Source organism: Ursus arctos, unplaced genomic scaffold (genome assembly GCF_023065955.2).
Source record: "Ursus arctos isolate Adak ecotype North America unplaced genomic scaffold, UrsArc2.0 scaffold_3, whole genome shotgun sequence".
Taxonomy (NCBI): Eukaryota; Metazoa; Chordata; class Mammalia; order Carnivora; family Ursidae; genus Ursus; species Ursus arctos.
Genome location: NW_026622985.1, coordinates 7,430,953 through 7,453,137, shown reverse-complemented (window position 1 = coordinate 7,453,137; position 22,185 = coordinate 7,430,953). Strand labels below are relative to the sequence as shown.

Sequence of the window (22,185 nt, the reverse complement as noted above, 5' to 3'; positions counted from 1 at the left end):
GCTTTTTCTCTAGCGGGTCAGATCGTAGATAGCTTAGGCTTTGAGAAAGTCTCTGCTGCGATTAGAAATGACACGCGACATCACGAATAACAAATGGAGAGTCTCCGAAGTCGTGTGAGCACCTGACTGCCCCCTCCTCCGGGTCCGCGCGGCTCTGGGGAGAGGTCCTCCCATGAGCTGGCACCACCGGCTGGGCGGGCAGTCATGTTAGAAACGCAACGCCTTCTTCCGTCGCCTGAGCGTGTCATCTTCGAGGACAAAGCGTGTGAGCGGCGCCCCATTTCCCAGCGTGGAGGTCACGATCGGGGAGTGTGACAGCCCTTGGGTGTGTAGCGGCTGTCGCCTGTACTCCAGGCCTGGCTCTTGCCACCGGACGGAGACGGTTGGGCAGATGCTTCGCTGCCGCCCGACACCCGGGCTGCCGTTCTGCTCAGTGAAAAGCAAGCGACCTCCTCACGGAGATGCGGCCGAGCGTAGACGATCGATACACAGAAAGTACCCACCCAGTGTCTGGCCCGAGGCGAACGTCCAACGAAAGATACACAAGATTCCCGTAAACTAACAGTGTACACCAGCCGGCGTTTCGTAAGGAAGTCCTGTCATCGGTACACAAGCGTCGATAGAGTCATCACATCCAGGAGGCAGAGGTGAGAAATCACAGAGCTGAACGCAGACGACGGGCGCCGTTTGAGAATTCCTTATCGGAAGTTCCAAGTTGCGAGGCTGTGCGCCCACACGAAGTCGGGGTCACGTGTAAAGATGCTCTAGTGACCCGACAGGTTCCAGAATGCGTCCCCGTTCCGCCAGCCCCCTCCTTGCTTGATCCTGGCTCTGGCCTCAGGGCATCGGGATGTCCCCTGGGTCTCGTGTAGGCTGACGGACATTGCAACTGGCAGTCGATCACAGGGCAAGCTTTCATTCCAAGCACCTTGGGGAGCCCTCCTTAGTGAAGACATTGACAAAGGAGAGTCGGAGCCATCAGTATGAAAGAGGGGTCACACAGATCATGATCTGCAAGTTTCTTCCAAAGATGAGATTTGATGGCCACGGGAGTAGTAGTGGGTTTGGAAATGCAGAAACCCTTCCTCAGTGGTTTTGTGAGACCGACCCCGTCTCTACAACTGGCCTATGGAAAACACAATGGAAAGGGTCTTTTTTTAAAAGCTATCTTATTTTATTTTATTTTATTTTATTTTATTTTATTTTTATTTTTAGAGAGAGGGAGATAGAGCATGCATGAGCAGGAGGGAGGGGCAAAGGGAGAATCTTAAGACTGTTTTATTTTATTTTATTTTATTTAAAGTAGGCTCCATGCCCAACATTGGGCTTGAACCAGGACCCTGAGAGCAAGAGTCACATGCTCTGCTGACTGAGCTGGCCAGGCGCCCCATAAAGGATCTTCTGTAAAGCATCACCCTCTACTTTTGTTGGAAAATTCTCCTGAAAAGTCAACACTTATTTCAATCTTTTTTGTCAATATTACTGCATAATTTCAATGATAATGTAAATTATTACAATCATTACTTTTGTTTTTCAAGGTGATGTCCTAATCAACTGTTATCTTGTTATTTGCCATGATTTTTAGAACCTCTTTTACCACGATTCACTTTATGTGTCTTTTTCTTGTATAATGAAACTTCGAATGAAACTAACAAGTATTATTCAGTAAGAAGAAATGAGATTATTTTTGTTAAGCTGTGTTATTTTCCTTAGGAAGCCCTGAGGAACAAATTTATAAGAAACTTTATAGAAAGCCAATTGCACATTGATGTTGACAAGCTGACGGAAAAACTCCACACTTATGGTAAGTGGGTGGGGTGTGGGGGTGTAAGTGGGTGGGCGTGTCCATGAGCATGTCCTCGGCTGGGCGTTTCTGTGTATGTGGGTGGGTGTGGCACGGTCCACTTACCGCATGGCCCACCACTGGGGTCTTCATCCTTCCGCCTCCAAGTTTTGGGGTGACACTGACAGGTCGCTCTTTCTCTCGGGTTCTGGTTGCTCGTCTATAAAACTAGATATGCTCCAAAAATTGCTCATACTTGAAGTTTTCTGATTGATCGAGTCAGGGCTTGAGTAGCAAGGAACATAGTAAAAAAGGAAGGCTTCTGACGTGAATGCAAGAATTAATGAGAATTGAAACAATTAATGAGTTTTTGAAACAAATGACTGTTCCTGAGGTCATCGTTGATTGAAAGCAGGTACATTGCTTTGAAACTTTGGAGCTCGGGTTAGAAAGTTCTATCAATCCCCCCGTGGTTGTACGGCATCTCCATAGCCAATGCGCGAGTTCATTTACATAGCGCGCAGCCGGGTCCTGAGCACGCGGGAGAGCTGGGTTCTGTGCCCACTACCACGTTCAGGGTGCAGGTGGCTGTGTTAGGAACGGTGGCGAGGTGGCAAAATTGGGGTGTGGCAGGTGCATCCTGGGGGTGCACTGGGAGCCCAGCCCAGCTGAGTGGCAGAACAGAAGTCAAGGAAGGTCCCCTGAGGGAAGGGAGGGTTTCTCTGGCTCCTGGTGCTCTGCCTGCGCCCGGGAGGGGCTGGTGGCCGCCTACTACGTGGGGGTTAGTGGAGGGCCAGGCGTTCATTGCAGGAGGCACCATACTCCCCACTTCTGAAAGAAACAGATGTGGGTGAATTTACTGCCTTAGAAAAGTTAATGAATTTAAATTATTTCCCTTTTATGTTATTTCTTAAGTAGGCTCCCTGTGCAGTGTGGAGCCCAGTGTGGGGCTGGAACTCACGACCCTGAGCTCAAGACCTGAGCTTAATGGACTTAATTAAGGGTCCCTTAATGGACTGAGCCAGCCAGGCGCCCCAAGTTAATGATATTTAAAAATAAATGTCACTGTCTTAAGTCATTTTTCCAGTAATTAAAACATACTTTTGTATGTGTTATAAACCTCCTTTTGTAACTCCCTAGGTAAAGAATTCTCTCACTTTACTCCGTGCATCCTTTTAAAATCTCTGGCGAGGGGCACCTGGCTGGCTTGGTCGGAAAAGCGTGCCACTTTTGATCTCAAGGGTTGTGAGTTCGAGTCCCACATTGGGTGTGGAGATTACGTAAAAAATAAAATAAAATAAAATAAAATAAAATAGCTAACAAGGTCATCCATTTCTCTGCATTAGAACCAGCATCAGGAGACTGGGGCAAAAAGGAGCATTTGAAAGTAATTTGTAGCAATTTCTGGGAATGTTTGTCCCCTCAAGCTCTTGATTTCCTTCCTTAAGTTTTTTAAAGTAATCATTTGCTTGTTACAAAAGCAATTTATGCCTGTTGCAGAAATATTAGGAAGTACAAAGAAACCAGAAAAAAGATCTACCCATAACCTCATCGTGAGAGACAGCCTGGGGTTCCTTTTTCAGATGGATTTGCATGGCTCACGTGAGCGTGGGTACGTGTATTTTCACAAAAATGATAACACCGTTTATATTATTTTGCGAACTGCTCATAAATGGATTCTGGGGGCGCCTGTGGGGCACGGTTGGTTAAGCGTCTGACTCTTGGTTTTGGCTCAGGTTATGATCTCAGGGTTGTAAGATCGAGCCCCGAGTGCGACTCCATGCCCAGCAGGGAGTCTGCTTGGGATTCTCTCCCTTTGCCTCTGCCCCTCCTGGTTGTGCTGTCTCCCTCTCTTTCTCTAAAAATAAAATAAATAAATCTTAAAAAAAAATAAAGAAAGAAATGGATTCTGTTGCAAAGATTTGTCATGTCCTTCAGGAGTGCCTGTTACTAAGAGTCAGCTGTCTGGTCCCCTTCCATGACCAACCCCTAGCACTTTAAACTTTTAGTTGTTTCTTGCGCATTGTATCTTTATATCATTGCACGATGCATTATGTATCATTATATCTTTACATAGGAGTTAATCCGTTTCCCGCTGTGAGAGATGCAGCATTGCTTCTCCCTCCTTGGCCCCATCGCTCCCCTGCAGTGCTGTGACCCTTTTCCTTATGTCCACATCATGACCAGATAAATACGGTTCGGTGCAGAGCCAGGTTACAGGTTATAATGAAACTTCACTTTTCACAGTGTTTCCTTCTTTCTGGAGTTTCTGTTCTCTTGGCTCCCCATTTCCCCTGCCCTCTACGCCAGCGTGCCACCTCTCCTGGTGTGTGGGGGGGGTGATCCCACTGTCCGTGTGGGCAGACAGCTGTGGGGCTGCCCCCTGCCCCCCGGGGCCTGGCAGGTGCCTCCGACCATCACCCCTAAGCGCTCCCAGGAATTACCTGCTCTGTTCTCCCAGGTGGGATACCGAGTGTCCTGGGCTCTTCGTCCTCCACATTCTGTTTTATGATCGTGTTTTGTTCGTCAATACCCGAAAATGTCCATGTGAAAAGTGGTGCACGAGAGAAACATTTCCTGAGCAATTTTACTCAGTAAATTCACTGTTATCTGAAGGGTGTGTGGTAATATTCCCAATTTCACTGATACATTTTGATTTGTCTTCCTCTCTCTCTCTCTCTCTCCCTCTTCTGACTTTTATTTTTTTGATCACTCTTGTCAGAGGGTCATCAATTTTATTCTTTTTTTTTTTTTTTATAAAACAAATGTTTGGTTTTGTGATAATTTTGTTTTCTGTTTCATTGACTTCTGACTTTTTTGCTTGTGTTCGTGTTTTGTTTCTGCTTCTATCCTTTCACTCTCTCTGGTTTGTCACTTTTTTTTTTTCTTTTGGTAACTTCCTGAGAGAGAGACTTAGACCTGTGATTTCCACCTTCTTTTCCTTTTCTCGTACGTACATATGCACGCTTACGATCACACGCTTCCCTCTGGACATTGCCTCACTGCCTCTCACACGTTTTGCTATGTTCTGTTTTCATTAGCATTCAGCGAAGTGTAGTTGTTTTTGATCCTGGGGTTGTTTGAAAGTTTATAGCTTACTTTCTAAATATCTGTGATTTCCCATTTATTATTTATTTTTAAGATTTTATTTATTTGTCAGAGAGAGAAAGCAGAAGGGGGGGGGTGCGGAGCGGCAGGCAGATGGAGAAGCAGGCTCCCCCCTGAACTCCCCACTGAGCAGGGAGCCCGATGTGGGACTCGATCCCAGGACCTTGGGATCATGACCTGGGCCAAAGGCAGGTGCTTAACCGACTGAGCCACCCGGGCGTCCCCTTACTGATTTTTATGTTTGCTCATTCTATCAGTTATTAACAGGTGTGTGTTGAAATTTCCCATTGGGATTGTGGACTTGTCTGTTTCTCCTTATGTCCTGTCAATGTAGGGTTTATACGGTTTGAAGCTGTGTTTTGTTTTTTATTGCTAACATGTTAGATATTTATATTGTCTTCTGTCAGCTTAGTTTAGGGTTTCTGGGCGAGTCTGCTGGGAATGTCTGTGGTCAGGTGGGGCCTGTTATTATGTTCCATTTCCAGCTGAGACAACGTTTCGTCTGTGGGGTCGGGTATGGGGGGTTTGCTGGCCCGGTTCCCTGCCGAAGTGAAGCTCTAGGAAGAGCCCCACCTTGTCTGCATCTCTGGTCCGGCTTCCTGGGGGGTCGGGCCTGCATATTCGATTCCTTAGTAGATGGGGCTATGAATCAGCTTCCCTGCCTGGCAGGCCATCAGGACGGGGCCAGAGCCTGCACAGCTCATTGTGTGGGGACCCGAATCGGGCCAGAGTGTGCCCTGAGTTCCCTGCTCTGTGGACAGGAGAAGCCGTGGGCTGTGCTCTCTGCTCAGCCGAATGCAGCTGTTGAGTGGGCTTCCTGTGCGCGCTGGTTCGGGTCCCTGGTGAGACAGGCTGCAGGCCGTGTTCAGCCACGGGCAGGACTTCAAATTAGATTCTTGGCTCGGGCGCGGTGGGAGAAGCAGCTCTAAAGCTGCTAAAGGTCTTTGTCCTTTTAGATTTTCTTTTTTTTTTCATTTATTTGAGAAAGAGCGAGAGCAGGAGCAGGGGAGAGGGACAGAGGGAGAGGGAGAAGCAGACTCCCGGCTGAGCAGGGAGCCCGATGCGGGACTTGATCTCAGGACCGCGGGATCATGACCTGAGCCGAAGGCAGGTACTTCACCGACTGAGCCACCCAAGCGCCCCTTGTTTGTCTTAACTCGAGGCAGCTGGCATGCACCTCAAGTTCCCTGACCAAACAAGGCCGCTGGCTTCATTCTGCAAACTGCTGGCTCTGTCTGTCTTGTCGGCTTGAGTGCTGATGGGCCACCTGGCTCTGGTCACATGGGGCCAGAAGACAGTGTCCACAGCAGGGGGGGCATTGGCCCGGCTCCCCTGCCTGGGCAGGAGCAGGACTGGCCGCTCCGGGCTATACTCCTGGTTTCCTAAACACGCTCTCTGATGGGGAAGGGCTGGGACCCATAGAGTCACAGAGTAAACTTTGTGCATCACCCAAAAGCACCACTTTTGCTTCAACATTTGTTGGGAAATGAGACATAATTTTATACGAAAATAAAAGGAAGAGGCTAGAATATAACATTTTCCTGGAAAAAAAGTCATTCATTTCACAAAATTTTCTTCTTTTAAGGGCTGTTCTTGGATTCTGCCTTCTCCCTGCATACATCCCTCAGCCGCTGTCTTTCTCCTGTGCTAGGGGTCCGCGTGTGGGAATGCCGAGAAGGGCTACGTGGCTCTGCTCAGCTGAGCTGTGCACATTGGAGTCGCCAGGGTGACTGGACGAGGAAAAATGCAGAATTTCTGCCCTCAGCTCTGCCCCTGCATCAACCGAGCCAGCCAGCTGTGCAGAGCCTGGCATCTGTGTCTCTGTAGCTGATAAATGGGGTGCTGAGCTCTTTGTCTCGGTTGGGGTGGAGGTGGGGGTTGGCGATCTGGATGTCTGAGCTGGTATCTGATAAGCCGATATCTGATAGGATCAGGGCAGCACATTCCGTCTGTGCCTCTACTGGAGACCGATGTTCTCTAATATATTAATCACCACGGTATCAGGACACCCTAACCTCAGCATGCTGTGGACACCGTGAGTGCCAGGAGGCTTACCGGCATTATTTCATGTAATCTTTAGAAAAATCCCATGGAGCAGATTATCATCATCCCTGTTCCATAAGGGAGAAATGTAGGGTCTCAGGGCTAAACAGACGCAGCTGGTCCCCAGGGAGTGGGGGGCGGGTACCCCCATCTGGCCCCTGACCACGAGGCCCCATACACTGCACCCCAACAGTAGGCCTGCCGTGTCTCCGTCTCTACAGCAGATGTGGTCTGAACTGAGAGGCTCTCCTTAAACAAACTGCCCGGGGCCTCTCGTCCAGTGGAGAGGGGCCGGCCCCTTGAAAGCAGGCACAGTGTCTTGGCCTGAGGTTGAGAAATGGCAGAGTATCAGCCCCTGCTTTGAGAAGCAGTGAGTGATGGAGGTCGAGAAGCTGCTTGGCCAGTTGGATCCTGCCCAGGCCAGCTTCTCCCTGTTGTTCGGAGCCTTACTGTTTCAGCCATCTGGATAGGGTGGATGAAACGGTTCTCTCCTCACCACGGCAAGAGTGGAGGCCTGGACACTTGAATGGATTTTTCTATGTGCCTCAAGATGACAGGGACAGACCTTGACGTAGTTCCTCATTGGCCCCATGCTGCCTTTCAGAGACGGGTCAATGCCAAGCAGGCATAGCCCAGACTGGATCTGGAAACCAGGAAGCCAGCGGGAGAGACAGCAGCAGGCAGACCAGCAAGGGAGGGAAGTGACAACCCAGAGGCAGCCCCAGGGGCGGCCGATACTGCCCTGTGCTGGGGCACCCCAGGAGTGGGCACAGGGGAAGGCCAGCCATCACCTGGGGGGCTGGAGCGTGGGGGACATCGAGAGGTGGGGGAGGGCAAGTGGGGAGCAGCGCCCCTGCACAGAGGACAGGCAGGAATGACACAATGGGCAGCAAGTGACAGGGCCCGCAGGCAAGAGTCTGTCTGGGATCATGGAGGGAAGGAGTAAGTCTAGGACACTGGGAACTCCATGCATAGTGCCCTTCTGTATGGGACATTGGAGGCTCACTCTGGATCTCGGTGTGTGCCTGCCAGAGTGTGGGCTTGGGACCGCTGGGGCCAGCAGTCCTCGTCCCACAGGGAGTGTGCTCACCCTTGGTGCGGCAGGTGGCTGAGTGCCCACGGAGACGCCCCAGGGGCTGCGGCATCACGCAGTTCACTGAATAACCAGTGGGGTTTGCTGCATAGTGAATAGACTTCACTCCTTTAAGAGCAAAATAACATGTAACTAGAATGTGGGCCATTCAACACGTGCCGAAAAGCATACGATATACTTCCATTGTAAAGCCTGAAAATCGTATGCACCCGATGCCCTTTCGCAGAAGATTCTCATCATGCTTCCGTTTCTTGATGTTTCCCAGTGGCTGGTCCTGTTCAGTCTGATAGATTTGGGGTTGGGCAAGGGCTCATTGTAGCTCATCCTTTGAGGGCTTTTGGAGAGGACTATGTGGCCAGAAGCTGGTGTCCATCAGCTCAGGGATTGTCCCTGTGGCTGAGGGAAGGGCCACTAAGCTGTGTAAGAGCTGCCCTTATACTGTCCTATATCTACACGGTTTTATGATTTGCTGTGTGTTTTTGTGTGTGTTGTGGGTGTGTAAAAACATGTTGCTATGTCTCCACATGTATTTACCACTTCTTCCTTATGAAGTCCCGAGCAATCTAGTCTCTGGTGGTCTCCCAAGGAGCGAGGCCGAGGGGGGACGGGGTGGCTCGCCCCAGTGGACTGTAAGCGCATTGCCCCAGCCCATGGTAATGCCGTGACATCAGCAACCCTGGCGGGTCTGATGGTGTCTCCTTATCATCCTGAGCATGTCTGTAATCGCTTCCCTCCCTGGGCTGGGCTCTTGTGTTCTTCCCATGCCACCCTACTCTGTGTCGTTTGGTTTTCCCACATCTCTCTGTCCTGTGGCCCAGCTCTTCCTTGAAGCCAGAGCTCGTGTACTGAGTCCTCCTCCGTGTTCTGTCCTGACGAAGGTGCCCGCTTTACTCGCCGGCTCTATTTCCATTTCAAATGCACAAACCTGGGCAGAGTGAGTGCACCAGGATCAGATTTCCTCGGTGGCAACGCTCCTTGATCCCAGATCACTGTCTCTGTGAAGTTAATGTGACAAAGTGAGCAGCTCTCACAAAATGCCCGCTGTGTCGGTGAAGGCCTGTTTTCTGGAATTCCTTCGCACTGGGTTGGAACACTAACATTGTTTTTGCTGGTTTCTGGTGCGAGACCTTGCGTGCTGCTCGCAGGCTTGCCTCCGGTGGCTCCCTCTGTGTGTCACCCACTGCCTGGCATCCCCGGGCCGCAGGCTCACCCTCTGTGCCTCCATGGCTTTTCATTCCCGCGTACGGATCAGTATCACGGGACTACATTCGGAGCGGAGTTGGGGCGCCCGGCTGGCTCAGTTGGTGGAGCCTGAGACCCTTGATCTCGGGGTCATGATTTCGAGCCCCACCTTGGGCTTGGAGCCTACTTAAAATAAAACAAAAACAAAAGCAAAACAAAACCCAAAACAAAACCCAAAAGGCAGAGTTGATACTCAGCCAGTAGGTAGCACGTTTTGCATATGAACAAAGGGCGACTCATGAGGGGATTTTTTTCATCCCTGGGCTGAAAGTTGTAACGTCTTGTCCCACTTACTGTCCTCAGGAGGGAAGCTGGACAAGATGTTCGCCCACGGGGGCGCTGGACGCATCCTCTTCCTGGGCCGCGTCTTGGTGAACCTCTCGTCCTGCGTGGTGCTGGACCGCTTCCAGGCGCTGGAGTCTGTCGCCAGCCTGGAGGTGAAAGCCCGTGAGCTCATGCGGCAGAACAGCTTCTTGGCCAGTAAGTATTCTGTGACAACATGCGCTCCGGCAGGCGCCGGCTCCGGTGGCCTTGCCATTTTGCATATTTCTCCCCGAACGTGTGTGCCAGTGGCTCAGAACGAAAAGAACTCCCTTCCGGATAAAACGACACCAAGCAGAAAGCCTCACCGTGAGGACATGCGTTGTGATGGTCTGTGTCTCAGATCCCGGCCCCACACCATTCACGGCACCTGTTTTTAGTAGTTTATGGTATCGTTTTACGGTTCAATCTCACATGATAAATTATAGCTTTCCTGATTAAAGCTATGCTGTGATTCCCTTGTCACTTTGACTTTTCTCATGGCACCTTGACGTCCTGGGGGTGTGGGCTGGGGGGGGACAATGGCCAGTTCGACTTCATTCAAGCAGGCTCATTTGTTCAGGATGCGTGTGATGCGTTCTCGTGTCTCGAATGAACATCACTTAATTTTTTTATTTGGGTTTGTATGAGTTTGCTGAGGGCTGCCATGACACGGGACCATAGACCGAGTAGCTTCGATGACAGAAATCTGTTTTCATGGTTCTGGCCAGAAGTCCGAGATCCAGGTGTCAGCAGGGTGGGCTCCTTCTGAGGCCGTGAGGGGAAGGCACTCCAGCCTCCCCTCAGCATGTCGAAGGCCGCCTTCTCCTGGGTTTCTTACTGTGTTGGTTCTGTGCATGTGTGGGTCCACATTTCCCCTGTCTGAGGACACCAGTCCTAGCGAATGAGAGCCCGCCCTAAAGACCTCCTTCTCACTTGACTACCTCTGTGAGGACACGAGCTCACATTCTGATCTGCTGGAGGTTAGGACGTGCACCTGTGAACCTCGGGAGGGTCCCGTTCCACCCCCAACAGGCATTGTGTACGAAATTCAGAGAATTCATGTGCCAGAACGGAGTCCCTATGTTCACATTTTGAATGATCGTTATATGCAACTAATGAATCATTGAGCATTATATCAAAAACTAATTACGTACTTATGTTGGCTAATTGAATTTAAATTAAAAAATGAATGATCGATAACCCCAAAGACACCAGTTCCTTGCTGGAAATTGAAATCTAGCTGACACACAGTACATCAGTATGATGCGACAACTCTATGTCCTGCCGTGCTCACTGTGGGTGACGAGCGACCCTCTGTCACCATACCGTGGACCTCCTTGCCTGTGCTGTTCCTTCCATCCTCTGACCTCCTCCTCCCATGACCTCAAGCCTGCACCTCCCACGCCTCATTCTCACAGATGCATCTATAATCCCAGAAAAGGAAAGCCTGATAATTTGAGCAGCTGGGTATCATTTTTCAAGTCCTAGAAAAATGCAGAAGAAATCGTTTTTTTACAGATTTTTTTGTAGATTATTTTATTGCAAAAAATTGATGACACGCGGTATGGGTTTATATGCCAGCACCTGCCTGCCCAACGCTGAGAGTCAGCGCTGCCTCCCTGGGGCGTGGCCGCGTCCCCGAGCTGGGGTTGGGCTGAGGCTCAGGGCCCGTCCAGCTTCTCTGGGCCTGTGCTCTGGCTCTGGGTGAGCTACCCTCAGGGTGTGATGACCCCGTCTTCCCTTTTCTGCCGGCAGGTATCATATTCAACACTTCACTGGCCGGCAGGAACTTGGGGGCCCGGTCTCTGCAGCTGCCACCCCATGTCACCTACACCATCCGGACCAGTGTCTTATATAGCATGAGGACGGATCTGGTGAAAAACCCTTCCTGGAAGTTTCATCCTCAGAGCCTCCCAGCCGACGGGTTCAAGTACAACTACATCTTTGTCCCTTTGCAAGACATGATCGAAAGAGCCATCATCTCGGTGCAGACCGGGCAGGAGGCCGTGGAGCCGGCCGCGCAGACGCAGGCCATCCCGTACCCGTGCCACACCAGGGACCTGTGAGTAGGCGTCACGCAGCCACCTGCCCAATGCGCCCACCTTACAGCGAGATGCGCTTTGTGTTTGGATCCCCACATAGAGAAAGTCTTGGAGCTTCTCTGTAGTCTTTCCAAAGGGCGTTTCAGGAAAGTCCATTCCCCTGTCTAATTGCTTAAGGTTGACTTCGTACACCCGGGCCATCCAGACACAGGAGTGATTGTTGAGATAACGGGATCATGCGGGACTTTAAATTTGACACCAGACATCCTAGCTTTAAAGACCCTTCAGAACGAGTTCAAACAGTATTCACAGGGGTTTTGCGTGTCCGACTCCAGATGTCACCCATCTGAGCCAGGGAAACAGAAGGAGGTCACTTCCTCTTTAGTGCCAATCCTGAAAAGGTCAGCTTACTTGCAGGGAGGAGGGGGATTCACAGAGGCTGGGGACAGTAGCTTGGGGATGCCTGGGGCAGTCTGCGAACATGTTCATTGCTGACCTGCCTGGTGATGTCCTTTCGGGAGAGAAGGGACGGTCAGTTATGGGCTGGAGCAGCTGAAGGAGGCAGGGGGAGCGGGCCAGGCTTACACGGTGGAGTGGAGGGTGTGCCTGATGGGAGGTGGACCCCTGCATGTGGTCGGGTGGTCAGCGGCCTGACAGCCATGTGGCTGAGGCGGGTGGGCTCAGCCCTGAGGGAGGCTATTCCTCGAGCATCTTGTCCCTCGCCCGGACTGGAGGTCCCTGGATGCAGGGCCAGGGAGCACAGGAGGAAAGGGCTGAAGGGGAGGTCATCGGAGGGCCTACCTGGGGTCTGTTAGTTATGAGAGTGGCAGCAGATGCTCGTGTTTCAGTGGGACACCTGCCACACAGAAGCCAGGGGACAGGGTCATGCTGGCAGGTGGCTGTCTTGACGTCTTACCTCCCCCTTGTCCGGGCACATGCCTTCCACATGGCAGCTCACTAGTGCATTTTCACGAAGCCCAAGGTGACGCCACAGGATCAGCGTTCCCACTGTGGCCTGACCACGGGTGCCCCCGCCCGACTGTGCCTGTCTTGGGGTATCAGCGCGTGTGGACGGAACAGAGGGTCAGGAAGACAGAGCACTTTAATGCAGGCACCGCCCCGCCATGCGGATCATCAGTAAGCCCCTTCATCTCCTTCTTTGTGAAACGAAGCCATCTCTTTCCTCAAAGCGATGACAGTTTCGGCTTTGAACGTTTTCAGCCATTGCTCCTTTGCTCCTAAATTATTTTCCTTGGCGGCAAGAGCACCAAGAGTGGAATTCGAGAAAAGGGCTTTTTCTGGCCAAGCGTCATGCACAAAACTTCACAGCAGCTCACGTGCCAGGGCGTTGTGGGGGTGAATGACCTGTTTCCAGTACTCGGAGGAACCGACTTTTTATGCTGCTTCGCCCACCCCCATGCAGGGTGGCTCAGGGCGGGGGCGTGTTGGGCAGAACAGCACAGCCCACGTTCCTGCAAACAGCTTCGTGGCATGGTCCGCTTTCCTGTCGTGCGGACCGTGGATCCCGGCTAACGGGCTTTGAGGGAGGGGAGGGACGCAAAGATGTGCCTCTTCACCCCTCGACTGAGACCCCTTGGGGCCTGGGGCTGGAGTGAGCGGAGGGCCCTGCAAGATTCTGGGGTCATGGGCTTGCTTTTTCTCTTTCTGTTGCTGAAGTGTAGTGGGCATACATGTGTACGTCACTCAGTGCTCCCCACATTCCGTGTCACCACCGTCTGTCACTGTCTCCTGTTACAGTGTTACGGACTATGCTGCAGGTTTCATCTCCCTGACTTACTTAGTTTAGAACTGGAGGCGTGTCCGTCTCGATCCCCATCACCTAGTTTGCCCCTCCCCCGCCCCTCTGCTAACTGCCCGTCTGTTCTCTGTAGTTACAAATCTGTTTCTGTTTTTTTTTCGTTAGTGTTTGTTGGTGTTTTTTTTTTAGATTCCGCATAGAAGCAAAATTGCATGGTATTTGTTGTTCTCTGTCTTATTTCACTCCACGTAGGACCCTCGAGTTCCATCCGTGTTGTTGCAAATGGCATGAGCTCATCCTTTTTTACGGCTGAGTAATATTCCATTGTGTATATATTGGAATATAGAATATATAGTATATATAGGGAGAGACCTATCATAGCAGGACACTCAGGTCAGGCCGCTCAAAGTGGGAATGATCCTGGGTCATGGAATCACTTTCACTCGTCCCCTCCCTGGGACACCACGGTGCAATTTCTCAGAAGTCTTTGTTTTACTCCTTCGAAGGAGATGAAGAAGCATTTTCCTTTTCTGAAAGAGTCAAGCCTTTGAGGCTCTCACTGCCTCAGATCCTTCTTTTATGTCTAGTTTCAAAAGGTGTCCATATCTTAAGGGCTGGGTGTACCTGCAGAAGGCTGCGGGGCCGAGGAGATCCTGTAAGATCCTGGCGCTCAGCTGCCCGCGGGATGGTTCTGAAGCCGGTGTCGACCTCAGAGCCCACTTGTGCGAAACTTTTCGTGGCTCCATACTACTTGCGGAATGAGTGATATAGTCGTGAATTGGCTCATTTGTTCAACTATATTTATGTACTATTTGTCAGTCTCCAGACGGGGGTGAGCCAGTGAAGGGACAGGAGAAATCCCTGCTCTCGTGCCCGAGTTCAGGGAGGAAGAGTCTACAATGCTATAAGGAAGCAGCTTGAACTGAATACTGGGAGGAGGTAGGAGCCAGCAGGTGTGGGGTGAGGGTGGCGAGGAGCCCCCAGAAGAATTATTACTGTGGTTAAGGTTAGCCTTGCCGCGAAGGTGACATTCAATCTGTTAAACAAGAAAAATTCAACTGAGTAAATTTAAAGATCAAATGGGCTTTATTCGGGGATTCATGAATCAGGCATTAGGCATCCTCCCGTTCGGCAAATACAAAGGAGCTCCTGGAGCTGTAGAAAGGGAAAGGCTTTTAAAGGCAAAAGGAGAATGTTTAAAGGAAATTATTAGCAGAGAGCGCATTGTTTCAGGCAAGGCTGCCCTCCCAAGGGGAGCAGTAGGGGTGTCTCTGGGGCTTGCTCTCCTCCTGACCAGGTAATTCCAGGTCACTGGTTAAAGGTTATGTACATTCCTGGGGGGCTGGAACTTAGGCTAAGTATGACCTCTTGGTTTGCTGACATGGGGCTCAGCACGTGACTTTCTTTTCAGCCTGTTTCTCTCTCTCTCTCTCTTTTAAAAATGTATTTATTTATTTGAGAGAGAGGGAGAGAGAAGGTGCAGAGGGAGAGGGAGAGAGAAAATCCCAAGCAGACTTCTTGCTGAGCCTGGATCCCAATCCCAGGACCCTGAGATCACGACCCTGAGATCACGACCTGAGCTGAAATCAAGAGTCAGACTCTTAACCTTCTGAGCCACCCAGGCGCCCCCTGTTGTCTCTTTCTAGCAGACCAACAACTTGAAGAGTTATGGAAACACAGGAAAATGTGTTCTAAGTCAGAGGAGCAGCCAGTGCAAGGGCCCTGGGGCGACGGGGGGGCAGGTGAAGAGTCATTGCCGTAGAGGGCACAAGGGCATGGGGGTGGGAGATGAACTCAAAGGCTACCCACAGAGAGCGTGGTTGCAGGTGCTCCGAGGAAGGTACGGCTGCTGGAGGGTTCTGAGCGGGAGCGATGCCATCTGACTCCTGATGTGAAGGCTGGCACAGGCTGTGGAAACAGAAATCATTAGCAGACTGACGTGTTCCCTCAGGTGACTGTGGCCTGGTCCAGAGAAGTAGCGGGGACCGATCCTGGCTGCTTTCACAAGGGAGGCAACAGATTTGAGGAGGATGTGACAGAGGGGCGTGGTGTCCACATGGCTGTCCTGTAAGGATCATTGGGCCTGTGGGCGGCCAAGGTTGGGGTGCCTCTGGGAGACCCGGCGGCTCTCGTTAGGGGCCTGGAGAGACCCCGTGGCACAGCACACACAGGGTCTGATGGTGCTTGAGCCCCCGGTGGCAGTGTCCAGAGAGGAGCAGAGAGGGCTCATGGCATGCCCCCTCTGGCCACGGCCCTCAAGAGCTCCAGGACACGGGGACCGGAGAAGGAGCCCCAGCGCTGGGATGGGAACCAGGAATGGTCTGGGGCCAGTGGGTGAGGCTCCCAGGTGGGGCAGGGGGTCACTGGAGCCCTCCCCAGGAGACACCTCCATGGAGGGCATGGTAGCCAGTGTGGGGGGCCCAGGGGAGGCTGGAGGTGGGGACAACACACCTGGAGACTTGAGTGCAGACCACCCAGGAGCCCACTGTATGTGGGGGGCGGCGAGAAGCAGGTGGTGGCCCGCAGGGAATTTGGGCAGCAGAAGAGAGGGTTTTCTTTCTTTCTTTTTTTTAAATTAATTTATGTTATTTGTTTTTTAGTATCGGACGCTACTGGGAATAGTTGAGTAAAAGGGAAGAGCTAATAATGTATGTCTCCTTCCTACCCCTCCCCTCCTTCCCTCTTCCCCCTTCCTCCCTCCGCCATCCTTCCCTCCTTCCCCCTTCCTCCCTCCGCCATCCTTCCCTCCTTCCCCCTCCCCCTCCTCCCTTCATCCCTCCCCCCTGCCATCCTCCCTCCCTCCCTCCTGTACCCTACTACCCCCCTCTCCTCCAACCCTCCCTCCTTCCCTTCCCTCCCTCCTCCTCCCTCACCTCCTCCCTCCAACTTTCTCTTCTATTTAAAATCTGCCAGCAGCCCCTGGAACTGATGTTTTGAGGGGCTGACACTGGGAAGCGTTCCTCTGGGTCGGCAGACTTGGGCGGGAGCAGGACTCGGTACAATTTAAGGTTCATTTCAGCCCCCAGACTCCCGGGTGGTTAGCACAGGACAACTGATGATGGGAGCTCTGGTGGTCCTCGTGAACACAAGGAACGTCAAATGTTAACTCCTTGTCCAGAGAGTAAGGCAACTTCATAAAAAGGTTTTCAGCAAAATGAAAACCGCAACAATACTCTAGAATTGTTTTATACACAAAAAGAATGTTTCCTTGAAAGCACACCTATTATCTCCTGGGGCGGGGATGGGGGAGTGGGGGGACGGGACTATTAGGCGCCTGCAGTTTGCAGGGGCTGGAGAGGATCCCGGGAGGAGGAGGAAGAGGAAGCCTGCGTGCTGGGTCTCTGAGTGACAGCAGCGTCGCCGTGTCTGGACTTTGATTTGTCCTGGGCAAAGTCCAGAGTGAAGGCTGTCGGGGGTGCGCGCCGGAAATGTCCAGTTCCTGCTTTCCAAAGAAATCAGCCCGCTCCCCAGCAGCCCAGCCAGAGGCCCCTCACGCTCCACATTTTTCTTGTTTCTTTTCCTTGATGAACTTCAAGTAAACGTATGAAACCCCTCTCGCCTATATTTGGTGAATAGCTGGTGTTTCCAGCAGAAATTCACCTTCCTGATGACCTTGGGAGCCCCGAGCTCCGGAAAGCCCCTCCACAACCCCACCCCCAGCCCGTCCCAGAAGGTGGGGAATTGATTGGTGAAAACAACGAGGCTCAAGAAACCCGGTTTTTTAGCCTTTCTCGTGCCCCTCAAAGCTCTCATGGACTCATCTCCCTGCTGGCCCAAGAGGTGTTTTGTTAAAACCCCAGGTCACGGTTTCTCCGGTTTCTCCCAGTCTTTCCCATCACCAGCAGCCACAATAATGCTTCTCTGAAAACTCACATTTTCACACACATCTTGTTCAGCCTTCGAGAACCTGGTAAGAGAAACACAGCTGAAGACAGGGTCTTGGGATCGAGCCCCGCTTTGGGCTCCAGGCTCCTTAGTTCAGTGGGGAGCCTGCTTCTCCCTCCCCCACTCCGCCTGCTTGTGCTCTCTCTCTCTGTCAAATAAAGAAATAAAATCTTAAAAAGAAAAAAAGGAATTCGAGGATCAGACAGGCCAGGTTACTTCCCTTGCAAGGTCTTCTGCCTTCTGAACGCCCTTCACGCCCCCAGGGAACTAGTCATCGCCACTTTGTACTCACAAGCATTTTGTGTGGGGGCTGGCATACCCCCGTGGTCACTCAGCTGCCACTTCACTCTGTGGTCTGTGAAGGTCTGTGAACGTCTGACTTAATCTTCTTCCATTTTCCGCAGCGCTCTGGGTTCAGCGGGAGTGTGTCCTGAGGGCTGGTGTCTGTTTAGTGCCTGGGGACAGCGACGCTAATGGTCTCTTTATCAAGGGGGTGGTTTCTGTGCCAGGAGGGGTGGTGCCAGCCAGATTCCCCAAGTCCTCTTGTAGAAACGGGGTGTGTTTCTTCCTCTGGGGAGGGGGAGGGGCTGCAGGTTGAATCAATCACCAATGACCAGTGACTTAGTCCATCCCGCCCATGTCCTGAAGCCTCCGTAAGATCCCAAAGGGATGGGGCCGGAGAACTCCCAGGTTGGTGAGCAGGTGGAAGTGTGGGAACGGTGACCCTGGCCGGGGGAATGGGAGCCCCGCACCCCCTCCTCAGACCTGCCCTGGGTAGCTCTAATGTCTGGTCCACAGTTAACCCTTTTATAACAAACCGGTGATCTAGGGAGCTAACCGTCTCCCTGAGTTCTGTGAACCGCTCCAGCGGCTTCATCAAACCCAGGGAGGGGTTCGTGGGAACCTATGATTTATCACGTTAAAAAACAAAATTCAGCTGAGTACATTTGAAGATCTAGTTGGCTCTATGAAGAGATTCTTTCTTGCTCGGGCAGCATCCCCTCCCACCAGGAGAGGGGAACTCTGAGGTTGCACAAAATGGAAGGTTTTTCTAGGAAGGAAGGTGGGGCAGGCCGCTATCAGCAAAGAAAAGAAAGGATTGTTTCAGGCAAGGTCACCTTCCCGAGGGAAGGTCTGGCGGTCTTCACAGATGGATCACCTCCTCTCCCTCTGGGCAGAGAGGGCCTTTGTGACAGATGACCTCATCCGGGTAGATTAGAACATTCTAGATTGATGGTTTAAAATCCCACTCCAGGAGAAATTGAAATTACAATGAGGGCTTGGTTTGCTGTCCCCGAGGCAAGTGACTCCACCTGGCGTCTGTGGCTTTCTTTTTAACAGCAAGTCATCAGAGTCAGAGGTGACAACCTGGATTTGGGAAGGGCATTGAGTGTGTGTGTGTGTGTGTGTGTGCGCGCGCGCGCGCGTGAGATCTTGTGGGATGAGCCCCTGTGTGACCTGATGCTACCCTCAGGTCGCGAGTGATAGGATTGAGTTGCATCGTAGGATACCAGTTAGCACCTGAGAATTGCTTGGTGATGGGGGAACCCCTGTCCTCTAAGTTGGGACTGGGGGCTCAGAACTTTTAATAGGGGAACTTGATGAAGAGGGTTTTTGTACCCAGAGTCTGAGTTAACAGTTCTCAAAGTCCGTTTCTTCGGTATGTGGGGTCCCGGCAGCCAGTCCTACCTTCCAATGCTGAGATGGCTCGCAAGCATTTGAGATCCCCTCAAAATCTCAGACGTGGAATTGCGAGGGTGTTGGCATGAAAAGTTGCATTTGGGGGAACTTGGGGGGCTCAGTCGGTTGAGTGTCTGCCTTCGCCTCAAGTCATGATCTTAGGCTCCTGGAATTAAGTCCTGAGTCGGGCTCCCTGTCCAGTGGGAGTCTGCTTCTCCCTCTGCCACTCCCCCTGCTTGTCCTTGCTCTCTCTCGCTCGCTTGCTCTCTCTCAAATGAATAAATAAAATCTTAAAAAAGAGAAAAGAAAGGTTGCATTTGGAGTCCAGGTCCGCCTCTTGCTGGTCACAGACCTGGGCCCAGTGATCCGTCACTGAGGCTGGCCGGGATCGTCCCGGTGATTGGGGGTGCGATTGCCCGCCTGCCCACGTACTGGCTTGTGGGGCTCAGCGCCGGCGTTCTTGTGAAAGCCAGACCTGGAAAGGGGACAAGACTGGCCTGTGAGCAGCGCACGCCCTTCTGGGCAGCACTCACTGCTGGGATGGTCTGCGTTCCATGTGCAGAGTTAAGGTTGGGAGCGCTGTTTTCGATGGTGCTGTGTTTAGAGAGGTGTGCGGGCATGTGGGCCTCCTCCCTTCCTCCGGACATTCCTGAGAGTGAGCAAACTTGGAACAAGAAAGTGAAGACTGGACATCAAATCCCCTGTCACTCACAGACACCCTGTGTGCATCCCTCTGGCGCAGGCTGGGTTGGAGGACCCAGCATAAATACGAACCCCAGAGGCTCCCCTCCCTGACCACCCTCCCCTCCCAGTACCAGTCACAGGGGCCAAAGCCACTGGGGAAAGCAGGGGAGCAGGGGGCAGGCAGGCTTGGGACCTCAGGCTGCTGGCCTAGCTCTCCCAGAGGGAACAGAGAGGGGACAGGAGGGTAATAAGCAAGTGGTTGTCCTTCCACCCAGCAGCCGCCTCACAGGGTTCTGGGTCCGGCATCCCACTGGGATGTGGTCTGGGGGTGCTGGAGGAAGGCAGGGGAGCAGTGGGCAGAGGCTGGGCTGATGGCGGAAAAGGAAAAACCAAAGCCGATTTCTCTGTGGTCCTTCCCCCCCATGTGACTTCCAAGCAACACGCTCATCACTTGACCGTCTTTGAACTCACTGGATGGTGCTAATAGAGTCTGGCCACAGAGAAAACGCTCTTAACAAGGGGTCATTAGAATGTAAATCGAGCATTTGCCACCTTCGGGAAAAGAACTGGTGACAATTAATGTTTATGAAGATCAGAGTGTCCTTTTAAAGAGGTTTACATAGATAAGAGCCTTTGATTTCCTGTTGGCAGACTTTTTTTTTTTTTTTTTAAGATTTTATTCATTCATTTGTCGGAGAGAGAGAGCCCAAGCAGGGGGAGCTGCTGGCAGAGGGAGAGGCGGAAGCAGGCTTCCTGCTGAGTCAGGAGCCCGATGAGGGACTCCATAAGGACCCTGGGATCATGACCTGAGCCAAAGGCAGACGCTTGACCAACTGAGCCACCTGGGTGCCCCCTGTTTACAGACTTTTACTGATAGTGCTTTTGTTTGGGTTCTAGAGTAGGGATGACGGCATGGAAGATTCTGGAACACACTCCAGTCTGGACATAAGGGAACGGATGGACCTCCTATTCTGACCTCCCTGACTTTAATATGTTTCTTTTATTATTGTTAGTTTTATAAGCAAATGATTATCTAGCAAGAGTTGAGACAATAGAGGGAAAAAAATCCTACTTCATACCCTCTTCTTACACATCGGTTGTATTTTTTGCGGGGCGGGGGGACTGTTTCTCCATGCGGTGTTGTGGTGACGCGTCTCTTACATACTTGACATCATAAATCTTCCCAAGAGTCAAAGTGTTTGTGCTGGTTCTTCTTTGGAAAAGAGCGTGCCCAGCATTTCCCACGTGTCAGGCATGGTGGTCGCCTGTCATTCGCGGCCGTGAGAAAAAATGGTCTCCTTGCCTACAGGACGCTTGTAGCTTGAGGGACAGGAGGACCATGGGAAGGCCAATAGCAGCGTCCCCTCTGTGGAGTTCCTGAGGGAGAGTGTCAAAGGGCCTCGTCAGGCTGTCACCCAATATTCAGGTTGGTGGAGGCTGAGAGCTTTCCATCCAATCTCCCCCATGGCTAAGGTGCTGGACAGGAGAAGCCAGGCCATGCGGTCATGTCTTCCTTTCTCCCTCCTTCTGTGGTTAGCCCACCTTTGACATACTTTCCCCTCCTGGAATTTTATTTATTTGTTTATTTAAAAAAATTTTTAAGTACATGCTACACCCAGCATGGGGGTCGAACTCACAACACCGGGATCAAGAGTCACATGCTCTACTGACGGAGCCAGTCAGGTGCTGGAATTTTAAAATTCATTATGTGCACAAATGCCTTCAGCATGTTCTGGTTCTATTTTTCCATTTTCATGAAACTATATTTGGATTTCAATTATTGATTCTCTCTGCAAACTTGCAATATGGGTGTCGATTGTCTTCTTTTCCCAAGAGCTGTTTGAGTAAAGTTTCTTTTAATTTCCAAGTGGAAATTCTCAGGAATTTCTGAAGTTACTCAGGGTACTTATAATAAGAAAAAAAAAAATAAATGGAAACTACTCCACAATAGCATTTTTTTTCAATGAGATTGACAAACACTCAAAAGTGCATCATACATTAACTGCCAACCCCTGTGGGTGGATCCTAATTTTTACATTGCCTTCAGAAAACGTCTTTATCACATCCACATTTTGAATTAATAGCATTTCTCTCCGTCAGCTAATACATAATCTACTCTTGTGAATGATTTATGGGCACTTGGAAAGAATTTTTAATTTCCTGTTTTGGGAGTACAGAATCAGATCTATATTCATTTTGTTATTTAGGAATTCTCTTTCCTTAAAGTGCAAAATCCACTTGTCCTAGACTAAGGCGGATAAATCATGGTCCCCTTCCTACTTGGTTGTCCCTCTCCCTTTTCCTGTGCTGTTGGCCTGAATGCTGTGCACAGATGTGAATAATTGCCTTCTGAGTCCTATTTGTACACATAAGTCTACCTTGTATGAAAGTAACTTGATGATCCTTGCTTTTTGTCTTTTCTTTCTCCCTCCCTCTCTCTCTCTCTCCCCCTACATCTCTGTATTCCCATTTGCTTGATATGTCTTTGCCCTTAGACTTTTCTGAAATGTTTTGTTTCAAGTGTGTCTCTTGTATGTCTCATATACCTTCTTATTTAGGTGAG

At 51.2% G+C, this 22,185-nt stretch overlaps 1 protein-coding gene across 1 annotated transcript in view; it reads left to right on the top strand.

The window, feature by feature from the left end:
- Positions 1 to 22,185, top strand: part of ABCA13 (ATP binding cassette subfamily A member 13) — a 357,421-nt gene that overhangs the window by 106,515 nt on the left and 228,721 nt on the right. The window contains exons 29-31 of the mRNA XM_057304334.1: positions 1,714 to 1,804; positions 9,573 to 9,749; positions 11,328 to 11,634. Coding sequence (XP_057160317.1) covers positions 1,714 to 1,804; positions 9,573 to 9,749; positions 11,328 to 11,634 — 575 coding nt within the window. The remainder of the gene's footprint in view (positions 1 to 1,713; positions 1,805 to 9,572; positions 9,750 to 11,327; positions 11,635 to 22,185) is intronic.